At 39.2% G+C, this 22,291-nt stretch overlaps 2 protein-coding genes and 1 long non-coding RNA gene across 10 annotated transcripts in view; 1 reads left to right on the top strand and 2 right to left on the bottom strand.

Moving 5' to 3' along the window:
- The window catches only part of LOC114117875 (uncharacterized), a 33,990-nt gene extending 33,829 nt beyond the window's left edge, over window positions 1-161 (bottom strand). Inside the window, exon 1 of the long non-coding RNA XR_003591471.3 lies at window positions 7-161. This is a non-coding gene — a long non-coding RNA (uncharacterized LOC114117875). The remainder of the gene's footprint in view (window positions 1-6) is intronic.
- FTO (FTO alpha-ketoglutarate dependent dioxygenase) overlaps window positions 1-2,718 on the bottom strand; it is a 426,388-nt gene extending 423,670 nt beyond the window's left edge. For 3 of the 4 annotated variants that reach the window (XM_042230687.2, XM_027977360.3, XM_060397832.1), the window contains exon 1: window positions 2,644-2,718. In XM_042230687.2, the coding sequence (XP_042086621.1) occupies window positions 2,644-2,688 (45 nt within the window). In that variant the 5' untranslated portion in view covers window positions 2,689-2,718. 4 annotated transcript variants of the gene reach the window in all.
- A 298-nt stretch (window positions 2,719-3,016) lies between these two features.
- Window positions 3,017-22,291, top strand: part of RPGRIP1L (RPGRIP1 like) — a 100,809-nt gene continuing 81,534 nt past the window's right edge. For all 5 annotated transcript variants that reach the window (XM_042231634.1, XM_012189789.4, XM_012189788.4 and 2 more), the window contains exons 1-6: window positions 3,017-3,068; window positions 6,622-6,713; window positions 8,262-8,406; window positions 11,533-11,831; window positions 14,163-14,265; window positions 15,813-15,956. In XM_042231634.1, coding sequence (XP_042087568.1) covers window positions 6,629-6,713; window positions 8,262-8,406; window positions 11,533-11,831; window positions 14,163-14,265; window positions 15,813-15,956 — 776 coding nt within the window. In that variant the 5' untranslated portion in view covers window positions 3,017-3,068; window positions 6,622-6,628. The remainder of the gene's footprint in view (window positions 3,069-6,621; window positions 6,714-8,261; window positions 8,407-11,532; window positions 11,832-14,162; window positions 14,266-15,812; window positions 15,957-22,291) is intronic.

Below are 22,291 nucleotides of genomic sequence, written 5' to 3'. Positions count from 1 at the left end.
CAATACCATTGTGTGACATTTGTTTCTTTGAACTACTGTAGATGAGTGCAGAAGGATCTTTCTCCTTTGCACCTATCTTTACAGGCTTCCCTGGTGGCTCCATGGTAAAGACTCTGCCAGCCAATGCAGGAGACGCTGGTTGCATCCCTGGGTCAGGAAGATCCCCTGGAGAAGGAAATGACAGCCCATTCCAGTATTCTTACCTGAGAAATTCCATGGACAGAGGAGCCTGGTGGGCTACAGTCCATGGGGTCACAAGAAGTCAAACATGACTTAGCGACTAAACAACAACTCATCTTTATATACTGCCTTATCACATACAGGTTCAAGCATGAAAACTTCAGGACTCTAAAGAAACTTTGCTATAACTCAGGTCACGGTGGTGGTGGTGGTGGTGGTTTAGTCACTCAGTCCTGTCTGACTCTTTGTGACCCCATGGACTGCAACCCACCAGGCGCCTATGTCCATGGGACTTCCCAGGCAAGAACACTGGAGTGGGTTGCCATTTCCTTCTCCAAGGGATCCTCCCAATCCAGGAATCAAACCCACATCTCCTGCACTGCAGGCAGATTCTTTACCACTGAGCCACCAGCAAAGCCCTAACTCAGGTTATATTATATAAATATAAATATATATGTATTTATATATACACACATACACATGGAAGTCGCTCAGTCGTGTCCGACTCTTTGCGACCCCATGGACTGTAGCCTGCCAGGCTCCTCTGTCCATCGGATTTTCCAGGCAAGAGTACTGGAGTGGGTTGCCATTTCCTTCTCCAAAGGATCTTCCCAACCCAGAGATTGAACCTGGGTCTCCCGTATTGTAGGCAGACACTTTACCATCTGAGCCACCAGGGAAGTCCTAACTCAGGTTATAATACAGTATGTTTTATATCTTCAATCCATAGAGGTACTGCCCTAAGACAAAGTAAAGTGAGTTCACTTGAGGACTCCAAATTCTGACAGCATAAACAGCGTCTGGTTCATTTACCAATGGCTCTCACTTCCAATAATTGCCTAATACAGAATGAGCAACAAACAGCATGTATAAAGGCCCTGAATATTCACTGGAAGGACTGACACTGAAGCTTAACCTCCAATACTTTGGCCACCTGATGCAAACAGCCAACTCATTGGAAAAGACCCTGATGGCGGGAAAGGCTGAAGTCAGGAGGAGAAGGGATGGAAGACAGAAGACAAGATGGCTGGATAGCATCACTGACATCAATGGACATGAATCTGAGCAAACTCCGGGAGACGATGAAGGACGGGGAAGTCTGGAGTGCTACTGTCCACAGGATCACAGAGTTGGGCATGACTTAGTGACTGAACAACAACAAAAACCTGTAACCCCAAAAAAACCTGTAACCAGATAAAGCAGGGGAAATAGGGACTTCTAAGAAGGCCAATGTGGTTGATGGGCAGGGAGCAGAGAGGGGTCACATCCATTGAGGCTGTGGATAATGCAAGTAGAGTTTAACACTGTGCAAAACATCGTAGGTCATGTGAAGTTTCCTTTTTATCCGAAGAGCAACAGAAAGCCATGAAAGATTTTGTTTGTTTTTGGCCATGCCACCCAGCTTGCAGGATCTTAGTTTCCCCACTGGGAATCAAACTCAAGACATTTCAGGAGCCCCACTGGACCACCAAGGAATCCCATGAAAGATGTTTAAACAGTTGGTTGACAGAGGAGTTAAGAAGGAAAGGACCATGACTGCATTTGCATTTTGAAAAGCTCACACACTACAGTGTGAAGAAGTGTCTTTTGTGGAAGGGGGGACAAAAGGGGACCAAGGAGTGATTGGATTTAGACGTGAATATAGACCAATAAGGAGATCACTGCAACAGTCCACTGAAGAGGTAATGGTAGTGGTAGCCCGGTCCAAGGTGGTGAAGATGGAAAAAAGTGAAGAGATTACCAATATTTTTAGACAAATTGATAGGACTTGATTTGGGGAATGAGAGAAACACTCAATTCTTCTGAGCCTCAAGTCTTCATTTGTAAAACCAGACTCTTGATAGTCCATCTGTATAATATCTATCTTGCAATCTGCTGTGATAAGAATATGAAACAATATAAATATTATGGAACCGCAGAGTCTGATGCGTAATAAATGCTAAAAAAAGAAAATTCCATAACAATTATTATTGTCATCCCTTGGAACAACTGCTACAGCATGAACCCCTCAAGGTAGAAAACGATATTGTAGTTAAAACGCCACATCCGCTGTGCGGAAGACACAGAACACAGATAACTGTTTCAAATACATACATCTGATCGCACAGATTATCTCAACTCACCCGATCTCAATCCACAGAAATCATTACCGAAGAGCATCTAACAGTCCGGTAAACTGAGGCACAAGGGTAGCTACAAACTTAACCAAGGAATGAAGTGCAGAAACAGAACAAGGAAACAGGTGTCTTAATTCTCATGTCAGTCGATCCACTAGCACTAGGCCTGCATCCCGAGCAGCACGTATTCAAAGCCCCCAAAGTCTCTGGCTCCCTTGCTGACAAGGCCTTGTAACCCCTTCGCTTAAGACCGTGGGTCCGCTTGCCATCCAACCAAGCCCTTCCGGTTCCCAGACCCCAGCTACAAGTGCGCGAAAGATCCCAGACTCGGGTGAGCCCCAAATACCTTAGCTTCGCGCTCTCGTTCCTCGGCCGTCGGGGTCCGCTTCATGCTGCCGATATAGCCGCCTTCGCCACTACTAACCGCGTAGATTCCTAGCCCTGGACCCCGCCTCCTCCATGTAGTTCTCTCGGCGTCCTGCTCCCGCCTGGCGCCATTCTCTCTCGGAAAGGAGAGAACTACCACTCCCAGGGTGCACCGCGGCAAGGCCGAAATGCGCCTCGGGGTTGGAAGCTGGAGAATTTCCCAGGTTCGACAGCTGGGCAAGCGTAGTCTGCTGCTCAGCGAGCTGGCCGGCGAGGGCCCGAAAAGAACTACAATTCCCAGAAGGCAATGGTACCTGCCATGATTTCCCGTGCTCCTCTCGGCCGGCCGCCTCACAAGCCGTCGGCGCTATAGCAACGGTAGCTAGCGGCTGGGAGAGAGTGGCGGTGAGTACACCCGGGGAGTAGAGGGGTGCAGGTAACCGACCCTCTACCTCTAGCACGGGCCGGGGTCGTGGGGTCTGCTCTACCTCCTGGAGAAGGCCTTGGCGTTCTGCTCACGTGAAGAGCAGCCCAGCACGAGACACCTCACCTAGTCAGGCCTGAATCACAGCCCGCCCATTATCCCGACTCCCAGCATCTGTTTGAAATTTTCTATCCCAGCCCTGAACCTTAGTTGATGAGGGGTGAGGCTAAGTACAGTGTTTATCCAGGTCCTTCTTCAGGCAAAAGGTCACCTGCAAGTAGTTCGTTCGTTGCCTCAGTAGATAGGAATTTGAGCAAACTCGGGGAAATAGTGGAGGACAGGGTAGCATGCAGTCCTTGGGACTGTGAAGAGTCCGACACGACTTAGCGACTGAACAACAACAAGAAGGAGATGATTGAGAAACTCCTAAGCCTCCCAAGTAGCTTATTTGCTTCATTATTTACAGTTATTTGTTTATCGTGAGTACCCCGTAGCCTATGAACTCCGTGACGGTGGAGACTTTGCTTACTCTTTAGTCTCAGTACCAAGTATTCATTTATTCATTCCATAAACATGAATACTGGCGACCAACCTGTGCCCTGAGGCACTGTGCTCTACCAGCTAGGAACAGGACCGATGCGGGTCTCAAGATGCTTCTACTTTATTAGTGTAGAGGAAGTGTAATGAGGACAGTGCAAGGAAGTGCAAGTGTTAGTCACCCTGTCATGTCCGACTCTTTGCGACCCCACGGACTGTAGCCCGCCTGGCTCCTCCATCCATGGAATTTTCCAGGCAAGAAAACTGGAGTGGGTTGCCATTTCTTTCTCTAGGGGATCTTCCCCACCCAGGGATCAAACCCGGGTCTCCCGCATTGCAGGCAGACTCTTTACTATCTGAGCCACCAGGGAAGACCAATGAAGATAGTAAATAGCAGTAAATATGATCATCTTGGGCTTCCCAGGTGGCACTAGTGGTAGAGAACCCACCTACCAATGCAAGTAGGCATAAGAGATGCGGTTTGATCCCTGGGTCCAGAAGATCCCCTGGAGGAGGGCACAGCAACCCACTCCAGTATTCTTGCCTGGAGAATTCCATGGACAGGGGAGCCTGGCAGGCTGCAGTCCATAGGGTAGCACAGAGTTGGACAGGACTGAAGCGACTTGCTTTACACACATAATAATCTCAAATGGAGATGATGGCTATAAAAGAAATAAACAGTGCTGAAGTTGGGAGGAAGAGTACGGTGGCATAGGATGCTAAGGGAAGGCTTCTTGGAAAAAAAATGATGTTTGAGCTGAGCCCCCAAAAATGAGGAGCCAGCTAGTGCAAAGACCTTGAGCAAGGCAAGGGTACCATGGATTTAAAGAATCTAGAGAACAATGCGGAGAAGGCAGTGGCACCCCACTGCAGTACTCTTGCCTAATCCCATGGACGGAGAAGCCTGGTGGGCTGCAGTCCATGGTGTCCGCTAAGAGTCGGACACGACTGAGCAACTTCACTTTCACTTTTCACTTTCATGCATTGGAGAAGGAAATGGCAACCCACTCCAGAATTCTTGCCTGGAGAATCCCAGGGACGGGGGAGCCTGGCGGGGCTGCTGTCTAGGGTTCGCACAGAGACGGGCACGATTGAAATGACTTAGCAGCAGCAGCAGAGAACAGTGAGTGGCACATAGGGAACCAGGAATGATTGAATGAAACTGTTGGGGAGGCATTGCAACGTCATGCATTATCTCTCAGCCTTGGCGTAATTAACATCTGGGGCCAGATAATTCTTTTTTGTGATTCCTGTACACTATAGTAGGATCCAGTGCCTGATGATCTGAGGTGGATCTGATGCAATAATAATAGAAATATTAAAGTGCAGAGTAAATGTAACACATTTGAATCATCCTGAAACTATCCTTCCCACCCTGGTCCATGGAAAAGTTGTTTTCCATGAAACTGGTCCCTGGTGCTAGAAAAGGTTGGGGACCTCTGCGATATTTAGCATCATCTCTGACCTTTAGATGCCAGTAACGCCACCTGCCTGCTTCCCAGTGGTGACCACCAAAAACAGCGCCAAACAGATACTTCCTAGATGTGTGACCTTGGGCAAGTTCCCTAAGCTGTGTCTTGGTTTCTTCATTTGTAAAGTAGGACACGTTTGAGTAACAACCTCAAGAGTGCCTGGCACATTTTACTAAGCATTCAGTTAATGTTAACACCATCACCTTCATTACTGTTATTATTACAAAAGCCAGCATAATTCTACTGTGGAAAAGTTATCATTTTCACAGTCATCCTGTGTTTAAACTTGTTGATAATTTGGTTCCTAAATTGTCCTCTCCTGTAGGAGTGTTTCCAAAAGAAGTAGATGATCTCCCAGGCATATGTCTGTTGTTTACATCAGAGTGAAAACTCAGTGGTCTGCATTGATGAGTTATAATAAAAGTTATTAACCCTGTCTCTTAAAGATAATGTGTATACACATAATGCATACAAGATTTTGGAAACCACCTCTGGCTCCAGGCCCTGAAGCCTCAAGGACTCCATTCATTCACTTGACAACGATTTAATGAATGCCAGCTATGTGCCCAGCTCTGTCCCAGCGTTTGTGAATACAGAGGTGAATGAGACAAATCAGTTTATTCTCTCAGACTGTATTCTGGGACCAATGTGCTAGAGATTGGGAACCTCTGCCTTAGGCCATCTTCACTGGCTCTTTGCATTACTAAACACTGCATGAACCACCCACATCCACATATGAAACTAAGTTACTATGGTGCATCTCTGTAAAGAGCAGAAACTGTAAAAATGCCAGAATTAGCTGGACAGCATGTATGTGGAGGCAGGAAGAACTGGGACCTAGGCTTCATGGCAACAAAAGACACAACAAAAACATCCAGCTGGTGAATTTATGAAACCTTTCGCAGGAAACTACCAACTCCCTTGTGCATCAAGCTGAAGATTAGTATTCAAGTGACATTAACATCCCAGACAAGTGTGTTAAATGCCTTTAACTTACTATCTCATGTACCTTTAAAATAACTCTGTGAGAATAGGTGTTGTTTTCTCCACTTTTAAGATTAAATTGCTTTCTCCACATGATTAGTGACTTGATCAGCCAGTAAGTAATAGAACAACCATTTGAATCAAGTTCCTGACTGAAGTATTTTGATACCTGCTTTCTTTTGGGGAGCAGAGAAAAGGGATGGAGGATGGAGAGGAGGTCTTTCTTAAATTTGGGGAAGGTTTTGGTTTTTTGGGGTTTTTTTTCCAAACAGAGGAAGAAGAAGAGAGAAGGAAGAATGATAATCTTACCTCATTTCCTCAGCAAACTATAGGAAATATACTGTTGAAAGGAACACTGGCTCCATGATTGAATGTAGTATTACTTTTAAAATAGAAGCTTTCATCTTCTTCAGGCAGCACATGTGGGCAATAAGATGTCCATTAAAGTTCTAGTGCCTTATTCATTTTATTTGGTTCATTCCATTGCATAGTTAATGCTACAACTTGGAAAGATTTTATTTGAATTTTCTCTTCTCCACAGATAGGCAATGTCTGGTCCAGCTGATGAGACTGCAGGAGACCTGCCTGTGAAAGATATAGGTCTAAATCTCTTTGGCATGGGAGGGTTGCAAGGTATGGCCAGCTGTTATATATTACAGTTATGAACTTTGATCAGTAACTTCTTTACTTTTAAAGTATTTCTGATATTCATACAAACAAAGCCATTTAAGGAACTATATAGCTCTTGATTGGACTAAACAAGAAGATGGAGAATTTAGAACAACATATGGTATTTTACTGCGTGCATCAATTATCAACAGCTCATAGAAAATGTAAAATCCCCCTCGTTCTGATAAAGAATTGTTATAAATCATCTTCTTAAAATTCCACACATCAGTGGAACTACACAGAGAATACCAAGCCTCCAAACTGAATTGCCTGGTTTAAATCACATTCACCATTAAAATGTTTCTTTATGCTTAAGTTTTATATGGGAGGAAATGCCATATTTAAAAAATTTTGCCTTTCAAGTAGAGTATCTCAAAATGGTTTGTTTATCCAAGCAATATTGACTTTGTTTTATCAAATTAATACACATTAAAGGTTTTCTTTGTCCTTTTATCACTTGGTGGTTGCTATGGAGCTAAAAAGCACTCTCAAATTGAAAAAGAAAAGTACTGCTTGAAGGAGCAATTTAGAGGGTAGGGCTGTGTTTGTGTTTGTGTGTGCAGTATATCAGCCATGCGGTCATGCCACAGCCTTTGTCACCAAGAAGCCTATGATGGAAAATATATTCCACTAAGTCGTCTTTACAGGCTTGTTAATCAAAGTGTTACAGGTAGCCACCTTGAAGTACTAAAGAAAGGTGGTCAAAATATTATTAATTGAAAAAAAATAAATTTGACTGTACAGCTTTTGTTGTTAAAAGTAAATAGACTGTATCAGCTTTGCTTTAGACCTTTAATGGAATATCGGGGATTCAAATACAAAGAAATTTTAAATGTGCAAGGCTATTTTTTAGTATTTGATACCCTAAGTTCAATCCTTGCCCTCAGTAACCTCCTCATAGGGCTTTAATCTTTGTCCATTTGTTCTTTGTTTCTTGTGGAGGACTGTTGAAAATTGACCAGCTTCACAGGAAAATATCAAATTTAAGCATATATAAAAGAAATATCATACACACCTGCTAAAAGGTGGAAAAGTTATTTAAAAATATGTGATAGCTTATAAATGATTTGTGAAGGTTTTTGTTTGTTTGGTCTTGCAGATTTTATAATTTATTTTCTATAACCCAATCCCCATAGCTCAGAAAAATATCATAATCATATTGTTTTTGTTATAACTCTTACCTTGCGAAAAAAAATACTTCCAGATACCCTTTTAGTTTAGTTTTTTCCAACATTCAGCATACAAATTGAAAAGTCTTTATTGAATCAGAGTTCCATCTTATGTTCTTAAAGACGGTTATTGGAATACATTTTTGAATGGAAACTTGTTACTCAAATCCTTAATATTTCATATAAAGTATTAATAGCAAAGATTTTTGTTCTTACCTCCAATCAGTGACATGAACAATGCTATAACATTTTCTAAAGCATCAGAGATTATGTTACCATCAACAGTTATTGTTTTTAGAGGCTCTTTTAAGTAATCCTATTAATTACCTTGGCATATTTGCAGAAACTTCAACAACCCGGACAATGAAGTCTCGCCAGGCAGTGTCACGTATCAGTCGTGAGGAACTGGAAGACAGATTTCTGCGTTTGCATGATGAGAACATTGTACTTAAACAGCATGCCCGCAAGCAAGAGGATAAAATTAAAAGGTTGTGATAAAAAGCTTTTAGCTTTTTTTTTTCCCCTGACTCTGTAAAGTTTGGAGGATATGCTTTTCTATAAACTTAATTGAAAACCCCACCTTGAATCTTTTTTTGGAGCAAGGCAGGTTGTAAATAAATACAATTTTTAAAATGGAACATCTTACAAACTAGTATAATAAAACAAAAAGATTATGAGTTTTTATTATGCCTGAAATTGCCATTTGAAAGAAAGAGCTAATAGCTATGAGTGCCATGAGTGTATCATATCTCTAAGTAACTTTTGTTTTAATATTTATAGTTTAATAAGCAAATGGCCAAAACATCTGTTCTCTAAACATCCTGATTTGAAATGAAAGTTTAAAAAAGAAATTAGCTATTCTAACTTGTTAGAATGCATTGTTCCTGTAAGATTTGGGGTTTACTAAGGAAAAACATCATTATCTGGAACATATTTTACTTTGCTTGGATTAATCTAGAATCTATATTTATTTCAAAGAGTCTACTGTTTCTGAAGAAACTGTCACTTTTGTGTGCACAATTTCTGCAGGGATTATTTCTTAAGAGTAGATGTCTTTCATTCTTTCTTGTTCAGGAACACTTGACTGTTTTCTGAATGTGTGATTTAAAGTTCATTCTCGTGTGTGAGCATGGACAGATCTGTATTCATGGTCTAGATCCAATGGAAAGGTGAGACAGTGATCGAAGAAGGAAGATAGAGTTTATTTTTTTCTGCTTGGAACTTAGCCTCTAAAGGAATTACTTCTAGTCAGTTCCTACTCTGTGGACTTTGTTTTAATGACCCACTGACCTGCTTTGTGAAGAGCTTTTGCTTTAAGTTGGTTTTTGAGTCATGATGATGGCTTTTTGCAAGACATGTGACTCACTTGCCTGATTGTTTTCCTGATCAGGAACAGCCATCACCCTGTCTAAATGAGGCATTTAGTCTGTGACTGCTTAACAGTTTTTTTCTTTGTAAACCTAATTGGTCAGTAAAAGAATTAAATTCACAACCTTGACCTCATTAGTAATTTGTCCTAGCTAGAAAGTAGTAAACAACTTAATAATGAGCTACATAGTTTAATGGAAAAAGCACTGTGCTAGGAGTCAAGTTGTATGCATCTGTTCTTTTATCTCTCTACCACTCTCCTGTGGCATGTTCAAGCCATTTAACCCCCAGGGATTTTATTTTACTCAGCCCTGAGAATAGTGATCCACTGACCACTATAACCCAAAGCTCCAATTTCCTTCTTGATTTCACACCACTGACACTACGTAGATACATGGATAGAACTTTATCCGTGATATAATTAGATTCACTTATTTAGAATAAATGTAGATTTGATAAACTACCTTTCTAAAGAAGTACTCAAACTTTACCTGGTCACTTATTTCATTAATAGAAAATAATCAAATGAATATTGTTGCTATCACCGGACAAAGAAAGGCAATGTTACCTTTCCTGGCAAAGCTTCCTTCAATATCTTTGGAGGAATTGTAAGCCTCTCTATGGGTGTACTACTCTTGCCTTAAAAACTGGAGTTGTTTGCTTTTCTCTAGATGTTGACTGCTTTTTCACATTAAATCTGTGTCTTCTTTTGAATGTAATCTCTATCTCTGTGTGAAAGTCTCTGTGTAACAGAAGATTCAGGTATTTAGGCTGGCGTCTCATTTTAGCGGCCACCATCTCTCTGTGGCAGCTGCATTTGGTGGGGCTGAGGGTCTGAGAGGGCTGGGTAGCACGCATGGCTCTGTTGGGTTTGTAATACCTGCCCAAACTTCCCAATGATATATCCTTCTCAGGATTAGGTGGAAAAGGAACTAATCCATTGATTATTTTACTAGGGTGTTTGTGGTACTCTTGGATCTTGGTTTTTATTATCCTATATCCCTTATAAAGCATGTTTAATGGATGTGCCTCAGGGGAAAGAGAAAACAATCTTAACTGATTATGTTATGCGTAGCTCTCCCCCGCCATGCCACATGCTGTAGGCCGAGTAGCCAGAAGTGTAGATAGACATGTATTACTACCGCTTTTACAGAGCACTCCGCTCAGGGCAACAAAAGGTTGTACTATGACATCCCAAAGCTATTAAGGGGTTTTTTTTTATTTCACTTTTGTTCTCTTAAGTAAAAGCTTCTGTCCATAACCAGGCTAAAATAAAGCAAAACTCCGTTTAAAGAAAAATGAAGTGTGTTTTTATTTTCAATCTCCTGTCTGGGTCTTTATAAAAATAGATTCACTATAAACTAGAATCAGCTATTGAAGATGTGCGACCAATTTTGTAAAGTCTTGAACTTGTGTCTCTCATCAAAGCCACCTTTTCTTTCTTGTACTGCCAAGATTTTTCCATTCACTGTCAAGCATGTTTTCCGTACGTGTATATTACATCACCCCCATGTGCCCTTTCTGTCTTTTGTTCTGTCTAACCAGTTTTTATCAAAACTTAAAAGAATCAAAGGTATAAACTCCTGAGATGTCAAAAGCACAGTGTATGTCTAAATTTAAAAGCAACATTAAAATAATATTTTTTTGTGTCTAATTATTTTCTACCATTAAACAAACATGTTGCTGGAGCACTGAGCAACATTTAATGGTATATTTGGGTTTCTTTTTAATTTTTCATTGGGCTTTTAATACGTATCTATGCATTCTAACATTTTTATATTTGTAGTATATCTTAATCCCAGAGAAACTGAAAACAATATATCACCTAAATGCTGCATAGTCTTAATATACTTTTGAAAAGTTTTAGCTTACTGTGGCTTGCAGATATAACCCACCACATCCACAATCTGTAGCTACATTTAAGTGCATACAGCATTCCTACATAAGGTCATGCGTTAAAAATTGCATTTGAGGAACATATGGAGTAAATATGTGTCCTCTCTTTACTAACCTTAAATGATAAGCCTTAGGAAACTGTTATTTGTCAGTGCTATAAAGCAGATTGTTGCCCAGTGGTTTCAATTATCATCAAAGGATTCTTCACAGGCAGTAATAGTTACATCAAAACCTGAAATTTATTATTCAGGTTCTGCACTGAAGTCTTCACAGTGATTATGTTCCTTTCAACAGAATGCATTTTATGCTGACTTCTCACATTCCTTTTCATCTTTTTATTATTTCCCTAGAATGGCCACCAAGTTAATACGGCTAGTTAATGACAAGAAAAGATATGAACAGGTTGGTGGCGGCCCCAAGCGGTTGGGAAGAGATGTGGAAATGGAAGAAATGATTGAGCGGCTACAAGAGAAAGTTCATGAGCTTGAAAGACAAAATGAAGTCCTCAAAAGCAGACTGATTTCAACCAAGCAGCAACTTCAGATCCAGGGTCACAGGCACACTCCGTACAGTTACGTGCAATCTCGCGTTAACACCGGGCGTAGAAGAGTGAATGAAAATGCAGGCTTACAGGAGTGCCCCAGGAAAGGTAAACTAAAGCTTACATTAAATCCTAAATTTAAATTAATTGGTTGTTTTATACTCACATACATACATACACACACACACACACAGTTTTATTTCTACATTATTCCTGTTTTTAAACATCTTTCAAAAGAAAAATTGTTTTTTTTACTTTTTGATAAAATCACATTAACATGAAGGTCATTTTATATAAGAATCACTAGATCATGCTCAGATTTGTCTAGTAAAACATTGAACATAAGTATTCATTCTAACGGGTAAAAGAAGCATATACGAAATTACATAAAATACCAGTTTAGTTTAGTTTTGGTTGGTTTTTATAGTCAGTGATGAAAATCGCATTAACTCAGGCAAATGGAGAAACCACTAGTTTGCTTATATGGTCACACTGTTGTTCTGAATAATCACACCTAAGTTCTTTGTCCAAAGGCCTTCCATAAATTGTACAGAATGGTTTAAATATTTCTCATCATGGGAGGCAGCTTGACCATGGAATGTGCATGTAACTAGGGGTTTAAAAAGTTGGGTTCTTGGTGACGTTGGACAAGTTTTCTAGTGATTCTGAACTTGAGTTTTCTTTACATGTAGAATAAAAGGATGTGAACAAGTGACCATAAAAGTCTCTTCCAGCTCCAAAATATCATCATTGGTCAGTCACTTTCCTTATGTTGAAAATGAATCACCTAAAACCTACCCAGCTTACAAAGCAATTCATTTGCATATAGAAGACTCAGTACTATACACAGAACCTACATATTTCTAATAAAAATTGCTCTCTCCACCCATAGACTTTATTTTTAATGAAGCAAAAAGTCTAACTATTTTAATTTCTTTTCATTACAACTACGAGGGAAGGAAATAGAATTTTAGTTCTAATTCATCTTCGTTTGGAATATGCTTCACATAAAGACCAAACATTTTTAGGGAAATAAAAAATTATGTAAAACTTTCATTTCAGTTCATCGAGGGAATAGAAAACACCATCTGAACAGAAAAAGAGAAAAATTTGTCCTATTTTTCTTCTGCAAGCCAAAATGTTAACACTATCTGTTCCCTAGACAGGGTTCCTTTGAAGTCAATAAGGCCTCCATGCAGGCAGGAGGCAGCTGCAGGATGAAAGGGCTTGGCTACTCCGAGCTATGTGAGATTGGCAATAGGCTTTGAATATAATCAAAGTAATCATAATGAATTATAAATCAAAAATACATTTGGCTGCTAATTAACTTTTTATATCTTGAGAGCACTTGACTTCCCAGAGCCTCATTTTCCCCATCTGTAAAATGGAGTGATAAGACCAGATTAGAAGAAAGTTCAGGAGGTGGTAGGTATACCATGACTTACTTTACATTTAAATAGTCATTTGTCCTCTCTGAACCTTAGTTTTGTCACCTGTAACTTGGGAAAGATGATCCTATTTATGCTAAATAAAGACAATGCCCAAATATTAGATTAGTATGACAAGGTATTAGTGCTATGAATTTCTGTCTAATTGTTTGATAGAAGTTTCTCCTTATAGAAGAGCCACAGAACAGAAGAGACTTGAAAATGTTACTTACATAGACTAAAATTTTCTTTGTATTTACTTACTTTACCGAAAGCTAATCATTTAATTATTGTATAAGTGTGAAGTAACTTTTATAATTAAAAGAATGTCTCATTATTTTTAACAATGGGATTAGGTTTATAAAAATTATATATAATTATTTTTATAAGCAAAATTGTATTTAAGTGCAGCAACAAAATGTTTTATTTGGAATCTTACTAATGATCTCAACTTATCTTTGTTGAAATATGGATTTTCTTATTAGGATAAAATAAATCAAAATAAAGGAAACATTTTTACTTATGTTCACAGTATCTATGAGTTACACAAATAAGGGTAAGGTTCAGAAGGTAAAGTCAAATGGTATGAATGAGTAATTTAAAAATCAAAAAACCTTTATCAAAAATACTAAAAAAAAATAAATCAAGGTTTTGAAAACTTTTTCCTTCATACCTCAGTTTATATTGTAAAGACCTCAATTTAAAACTTTGATTCTTTCAAAATTTACTTCCGAAGTTGTAAATCTAAGTTGAATAAATATTTCTGGGTAATTTGGTTTACATAGTAGAATTTGTTAAATGAGCAGTACTTGGTGCTGTGCTTTATTTAATGCCAGCTGGTGGCTGAGATCTAACACTTCCTTTGGCAATGTATGTCTGATTCTCTGTACTGTAGAGCCCGCATCTCTCAGTACGGAAGAGACTTGCTTATATTACAGATTTCCTTATGATAGCAAATCAAGGGTCCTTCTTTTCTAACTTTGCTTGTATGATCCTATTAATTTATTTTTAGGTATTAAATTCCAAGATACAGATGGAGCAGAAACTGTGCAACCCATGCCTACAAAATATAGCAACAGTTTACTCAAAGAAGCCAGAGAAGAAATAAGAAATTTGTATGTATGCTTTTCGTGATCACTTTAGACCACTGTATATTGATCATGTCTCTTTCGATCCCTCCCTCTCCTTTATTTTAAACAAAATTGGTTTATGTACAAAAAATTTCCTCCAGCTAGATCTGTGAGTCAAGAACAGGTATTACATAGCATGCTTGCAGTACAATGAGGAAAATGAGTATCTTAACCAATTGCATCAGTGGAAGTGTATATAGAGAGAATAGTTCTCTTTATTATAATTTCCCCCTCAAAGGAATGGCATAAAGCCCAGTCATTTAGAATAGTATAAGCTTTACGGGCAACATTTTCATTCTCAGAAGAATTACAGGTAGTTTTGTTTTTTTTTTTCATTTTTTTTTTAGATCATGAATTAATTAGCCTTTCTGTGGTTTAAAAAAAGAATTGGAGGGAGTGGCTTAAAAGTTTGGAGCTATCAAATACATATGGATGTCAGATTTTGTTTCACTGTGATTCTACGGTACTTCATTCTTCATCATATTATGGTTTCAAAAAAGTTACTTCTGCCACATTTAGCTTACTTTTCCGTTAATGAAAGCCTCATGGTAATCTTAGTGTCTGTAAGTCACACAAATAAAGATAAGAATCTACCTTATCTACAGAACAGGTCTTCACCTGGATCATCAAAAAGTCACAATTCTAAATGAGGAGAGAAAACATGAGACAAAGAATATCATATTTTAGATAGCTGCTTAAGAATAATATGGGCTTAATTTTTTTCTTTTGAATATTTTAAATACCAGTTATAGTAATGATTGCCTGTGAGGGAATAAAACTAAAAGACTAGCCTAACCTTGTTACCTGTTAGCAGAAAAGCCGGAGTTCAAACCAGTGCTGAGGCTCAGTACACTGGGATGCTGCCAGACCTGGTAGAGAGAAAATATAAACCAAAGACCACTAAGTTATGTTTTGCAAATTTCTTGCCATCTCTCTATGAAGTGTTAATTTGGGTGGTATAGGCAAGTGTGCATATAAAAGAACAAAGGTGCATAAAATATCTGAAGATGACCAGATCACAGAGTGTATAGTAAATAACCAATAAATACTATGTTGGATTGAACTGCAGTCTAACCCATTGCCTAAGACATTATCTAATATAAAGCATACCTTGAATTCTTTCATTTTGTTGTTGTTGTTTAGTTGCTAAGTCCTGTCAAACTCTTTGTGACTCGCTGGACTGTAGCCCACCAGCTTCCTCTGCCCATGGGATTTCCCAAGCAAGAATGCTGGAGTGGGCTGCCATTTTCTACTCCAGGGGATCTTTCCAACCCAGGGATCGAACCCTCATCTCTTGCATTGGCAGACAGATTCTTTACTGCTAAGCCACCAGGGAAGCCCTTGAATTCTTCCATATGTATTCCCAAATCATTAGATTTAATCTGCTACTATTTTACTGTGTTCAGAGGCAGTTAAGCTAAAATTTTTAACTTTTGCTTGCCCTTTACTGTGAAGCACTTTCTTTGTACTGATTTTAAACCCTGCAGATTTTGCCTCAAACTACAAATTCTTGTAAAGATTCTTTATTTCAGAGAAAATGTTATTGAGTCACAGAGAGGCCAGATAGAAGAGTTAGAGCACTTGGCGGAGATCCTGAAAACTCAGTTGAGGAGAAAAGAAAATGAAATTGAGTTATCTCTTCTTCAGCTTCGAGAACAGCAGGCTACAGATCAAAGGTATGTTAAAACAGAAATAGCGCTTTGATAAGGTCAAAATTAGTTTAAAATACTTTATCATGTGCCATAGAAGGATAAGTCTAGTGTATTTAAAAAATCATGTTTTTACTTCGCATTCTTCACATAAGCCTGCTCCAGACCTACTGGTATCAACAGCGCAAGGCTAATGGCGTTTTTCCCTGACCTACTCTGTCTCACCTTGTCTCCTTTGCTCTTTTACCAAACCCGTAGGAAGCTCTGATACCATTTGATTGTACCTACCAAGAAAAACATGTGTGACAAGGACTCAACTGTTGGCATACCTTGTGAATAAGCCCAACCTTGTTCAAGTTGCTTTCCCACCCATAAAAGGTAGTAAATTCTGTAGTACAGTACCTGTTCTCTCCATCCCATAAAGATGTTACCTCTCCTTATATTCAGAGCTTGCCTTGAATTATGCTGATCATTATGGTGACATTGGGGCCCTTCAGTAGTCTCCTTGCTGCCCTTACATTTTTTTTTAAACAAGTCTTATTTATTTATGGCTGCACTGGGTGTTTGTTGCTGCAGTGTGTGGGCTTCTCACTGCAGTAGCTTCTCTTGTTGTGGAGCACAGGCTCTAGGGTGTGTAGGCTTCAGTTGTTCAGCAAACAGACTTAGCTGCCTGTGGAATCTTCCCAGACCAGGGATCAAACCCGTGTCCCCTGCACTTGCAGGTGGATTCTTAACCACTGGACCCCAGGGAAGTCCTGCCTCTTCATTTTTGATGTTGGATAATATGCAGTGTTTTCTTTTATCATTTGTTGGTTTCTAATACCTCTTCTCTTATTTTGGTGCTTCCATGCTGTTCTTCCAGTAAGACTTTACCTGTTTACTGTTCTTTCCTGAATTATTTTCTTCCTTTTGGCCTTTTTCTTTTTTGTTTGGAACAAGCATATCCAAAGGCAGGAAGAGTAATATATTGCAATCTGGTGTACTCATCATTCAGCTTTAACACTTATCAACATGTCTTGTTTCATCTTTCCTTCACCTTCATGTTCTTTAATTAGTTAGCCCCCATCAAATATCATGTCACCACGCCTCTTTATGCTTTAGTATATTTGCTCTGTCTGATAAGGAATTTTAAACGTAATCACCATGCCATTATCACACCTAACAAAATTAGCAGCAATTCCTTGACACCATCTAATAACTATTTTATATTCCAACCTCTCTGAAGATGACTTCTTGCTGTTTGTTTGAATTAGAATCCAAATGAGGTCTACACATTGCATGTGACTATTAGATCTTTTTTGTTTCTTTTATTTCTCTCTTTATGTTTTTTTTAAACCAGTCCTAGACTCTGTTTGGTTTTCCCCTTACCAAGTGATATCATGCTCATGTGACTAGGTTCTCGAAAAACCAAGCATGATTTTCCACTTTTTCATTTCAGAATCAGAGTTTGATTCTCTTTTCACAAACTAACCTCACATGGTAATATTTGAAAAAGCTAAGATACATAATAGATTTGTTTTTTAAAAAAATAAAGCAGACTTTTTATTTCAGAGATTTAAAAGATTAATATTATCTCTACTAATTTCTGTTCCTAAAAAGTTATGTGTAAAATTAAATTATATAATGAAATTCTATATGTTAACTTTTCTATATCCTTCTAAGTGCAGAGCAAAAGAAAAATGAATATTTTTGAGAATTATATTTGTATTAGGGAATGTAATTTGAACGCTGCCCTTGAACCAGGGTTTTAAATACCTGGGAGTTACCCATTTTCCCCTAAGAATAAACTTAGCCTTCTTGGAAAACCAAGAAATGGTTTCTTGTGAAGAACAGTGCTGAAGACCCAACACCGAATATGGTGATATTAATGAATTGCCAACAGCCATATTTAAATATTATATGAATAGAAAAACTGTGCATTAGTCCAAGCCCAAGCTTGGAGCCATTCCTCAACAGCTGAATACAAGGTTATCAAACTACTTTCTCAGTTGCGTGCCTGCTCAGTCGCTAACTCGTGTTTGCGACCCCATGGACTATAACCCGACAGGCTCCTCTATCCGTGGAGTTCTCCAGGCAAGAATACTGGAGTGGACAGCCATTTCCTTCTCCAGGGGATCTTCCCAAATCAGGAATCAAACCCATGTCTCCTGCATTGCAGGCAGGTTCTCTCTACCGCTGCTGCTGCTAAGTCACTTTAGTCATGTCCGACTCTGTGTGACCCCAGAGACAGTAGCCCACCAGGCTCCCCCATCCCTGGGATTCTCCAGGCAAGAACACTGGACTGGGTTGCCATTTCCTTCTCCAATGCATGAAAGTGAAAGTGAAGTCACACAGTCGTGTCCAACTCCTAGCGACCCCATGGACTGCAGCCTACCAGGCTCCTCTGTCCATGGGATTTGCCAGGCAGGAGTACTAGAGTGGGGTGCCATCGCCTTCTCCGTCTTTACCGCTAAGCCTCCAGGAAATCCCAATTTCTTTTATATTTCTTAAATTCCCAAAGGGTAAGATTGACCCTATGTTGGCCATTCCTCCTTCCAAAGGGATATGATCATCTGAGAACTAGTGTTTAGTGTTAATTGAAAGGGAAATCCGAGAGTTCTTCAGTCCTAGGACTAGATAACAGCAGAACCAGAGTAACAGACAGGTCTGCATGTTTTCCAGTATACGTGTTGTCAGCAGGAGACATCAGCATATACACAGAAGTTTTCCTTACAAAGTAAACTAAGGCTTTCTTTAGGGGATTGTATTATTCACCCCAATTTTTTGTCACTTACTGTGAAGGACAGACAGTTAAGAGAAACTTTTGTTGCAGAGACCAAAGAAAGCAAGCAACTTACACCCTACCTCACAGATTTTATAAATTGAAAATTACTGGTTATTTGCTTAGAAGGAAGGGTACCTTCTTCTAAGAAGGTGAATAACATATTGCTTCTTGAGATACAGTTGTTGAAAACTGAAGAAATGACTTCAAATAAGGGTCTTCAAGTCTTTTTTTTTCTTATATGTTTACACATAGCTCAGAATTTTATGTGTAACAGCAAATTTTTTTTGAGACTAATGGAAAACTGTTGAAAAATGTTGGGGAGAATATAAGACTTGGTATAATTTACTGTAGAGAAAAATCACAAAATGGAAAACATATTTAAACTTCTCTTTCACGGGTACATTATTTCAGATTTGAAATTCTAGAAGTCTGATCTGAATGCTGGACTCCTTGTTCTCAAACATGAACCTAAAGTAGTTGTAATCTTCAGAGTGTGGTGCCTGATATTTATGGCAAAGAGCCTTTTCATAGAATATTACAGAAACTCTTCGTAGTATGTGTTTAATAGACCAGTTTGGTTTGGCATCAGCTTGACATAAACTTTTGGTTATCCAAAGCCCTTAATTGCTTTGAAGTAAAAGCCCAGTACTGCTCTTTTTTATTAAAATCATGTTTTTTCCTGTTATTGTGGTCTATTTTGGAAGACTGAGTTGTGATTTTTGCATATGTTCTACATAATGCCTCATTAGCAAAAAATCTTGTATCATTTACAAGTAGCCTGAATGTCTGTGTTGTTTTGAACAAAAATCCATATTAAAATTTAAACAATATAAAAATGCACATTTTCTGCTTATTAAAAAGGCCGTCTTAAATTAAATGCAAAGCAGTAACCAGTGAACACATGTACATGAACATTAAAATCAGGATGATTTTACCTTTTACTGACTTTTTCAACTCCCCAAATATTTATACTCTTACCAAATGTGTAACTGGTTTGTACTAAGTGTTTCTTTTTTTTTAAGTAAATGTTAGGGTATTTACCTTCTTAATTAAAAATCATGTAAGTCCCATAATGTCCCACTGGAAGAAATTTAACCCATAAATATTTCAGACACTCTGACTTGTCCTCTTGCCTTTGGTTGACGGCACGCTCTCGGATCTTAAAAACACAGAGACTTTTTGCAGCCGTACAGTGTACAAAGCAGCTTGGCTTTCAGGGCTCCATCTTTCCAGCTGTGCACAGACACGGATTACTTCCTGGCACTCAGAGGACTTCCCCAGCATTTCATTTTGAAAAATGGCAAACCTACAGCAAAGTTGCAAGAATTAGTACCTTGAACACACATGCCTTTTACCCCTTGGCATGTTTGTGAATGATGCAGCCTGTCCTGCATTCTGCTCACTCAGGCACAGGCCCACTCCCCTCCTTCCCTGTGTCTTCTCTCTCTAAGAGGTAGGTGCATATATCATGCCACCCTCTGTACACTGCTAAGCACCTTCTATGAACAAGGACATCTTCCTACATAACCACAGGACACCAATCACACATTCAGGACATTTCACAATGAATGATACAGTCAGTTCAGTTCAGTTCAGTCGCCCAGTCGTGTGCAACTCTTTGCAACCCCATGAATCACAGCACGCCAGGCCTCCCTGTCCATCACCAACTCCTGGAGTTCACTCAAACTCATGTCCATTGAGTCAGTGATGCCATCCAGCCATCTCATCCTCTGTTGTCCCCTTCTCCTCACGCCCCCAATCCCTACCAGCATCAGGGTCTTTTCCAATGAGTCAGCTCTGCATGAGGTGGCCAAAGTATTGGAGTTTCAGCTTCAGCATCAGTCCTTCCAATGAACACCCCATTATCTCATTAATGGCCTTGATAGCTATTTTTATTTTTTATTTTGTTTTTAATTGCTATTTTTCTTTTGTTTTTCTTTGTTTTAATCTCGTATCCAACCAAGGACCATGTATTGTAATTATTCGTCACAACTTTTTAGGATTCCCTAATTCTCAAGATGTTCCCTAGTCTTCCAGACCATTGATGATGATTGTTTGCAGAGTGCCCCTCCATTTGGATTTGTCCAATTGCCCAGCCCCCTAATTTAGAGGGTACATCTGGCTCTCGGAGGGAAGGGAAACTGGGGCTAGAAACAACCATGTAGACATCATTGATACAGAGAGGTGATCTGTCATCTTTAAAAAATATATCCAACAAGTTCCTACTGGTGTTTTGAGTACCTTAGAATTTGCCTAGTGAAAAGTTATCAAGCTCAAATACTATGTCTTTTATCCCCATGTTTTTTATTATGACTGTTATCTAAGGTTTTTCTGTGATAGCTGCTTGGCATGTTTCCCACGCACTTTATTTAAACCACAGAAATTATCAAAATTAATAGTAACTAATGTATTAGAGTGTACTTGATAGTGGAAGGAAAGCTAAAACTCAGGAACATCTCAGAGGAAGGAAGCACAAGAGTGGGAAGAATTTATCTCTTAGACCTGGCTCCCTCATGTAGAAACTGGCAGAATGCCTCAGTTAGCTACCCCAGCTGTGAAATAAAGAGGGCTGAAATGAGTGAGTGGTTTTCTGTCCTTTAAAACAACAGTTGCTTTTATCCCCAGGGACCTTGTGATTCTGAAAGATTTTTGCCTCCTAACTAAGCAGTATATATTAACTTAATCAATTTGTTGGGTTTTTTTTTTATCCAAAACCTGTATTATGCTAATCATTTCAAGATAATTGTGACATAGCTTATAATTTTGCACTGATTTGCTATAATTCTATCAAAAAGTGAAAACAATGTAAGGCCTTTAGTTCACTTGTAAAACTCAATTGCCAGTAAGTCTACATTTCTCATTGGGCTTTTTGATATATTGCATATAATTCTCAAATTCTCATTACTGGTCAGAATCCACAATGTTGAACTTCAAAATGGCCCCTTAAGAAGACGAGCCAGGATTTGGGTCCTTCCTGTCCCCAACCAGTCTTTGGGCGTGCTCCCTCTATTTTCAGAAGAGTATGATTATGTCCATGTAGAAAAGGCTATATAACTGTCCTCTTCCATTCCCTGTAGGTGTTTGAGAATAAGAAAATACTGAGTTCTTATTTATGTTTTGACCCAATACCGCAAGAAAGATGCAATCCACAGGCAAATAAGCATACACATAGAAACTTTTTCCTTTATGCATCTAAAATGAGAGAGCATTATTTTCATCTATGAACTAAAGTTGCAGTTTTGGACAAAGTCATGACCTTTCAAATAGACTTTGCTCAGCTATTTTAGTGAAGCTTATTCCATTTAACTTTCTAGTAACCTCCTGTAATTCTAATCAGGAGTGATACTCTGTTGTTACCTTTGTCTCCTGCCAATACAGGAGACAGTTCAGTTCAGTTGCTCAGTCATGTACCACTCTTTGCGACCCCGTAAGACTGCAGCACACCAGGCGTTCCTGTACATCACCAACTCCAGAGCTTACTCAAACTCATGTCCATCGAGTCAGTGATGCCATCTAACCATCTCATCCTCTGTTGCCTCCTCCTCCTGCCTTCAGTCTTTCCCAGCAGGGTCTTTTCCAATGAGTCAGTTCTTTGCAT

This window comes from Ovis aries, chromosome 14, assembly GCF_016772045.2.
Source record: "Ovis aries strain OAR_USU_Benz2616 breed Rambouillet chromosome 14, ARS-UI_Ramb_v3.0, whole genome shotgun sequence".
Taxonomy (NCBI): Eukaryota; Metazoa; Chordata; class Mammalia; order Artiodactyla; family Bovidae; genus Ovis; species Ovis aries.
Note: the sequence above shows the minus strand (reverse complement) of the source record. Positions and strands in the feature narration are given on the sequence as shown.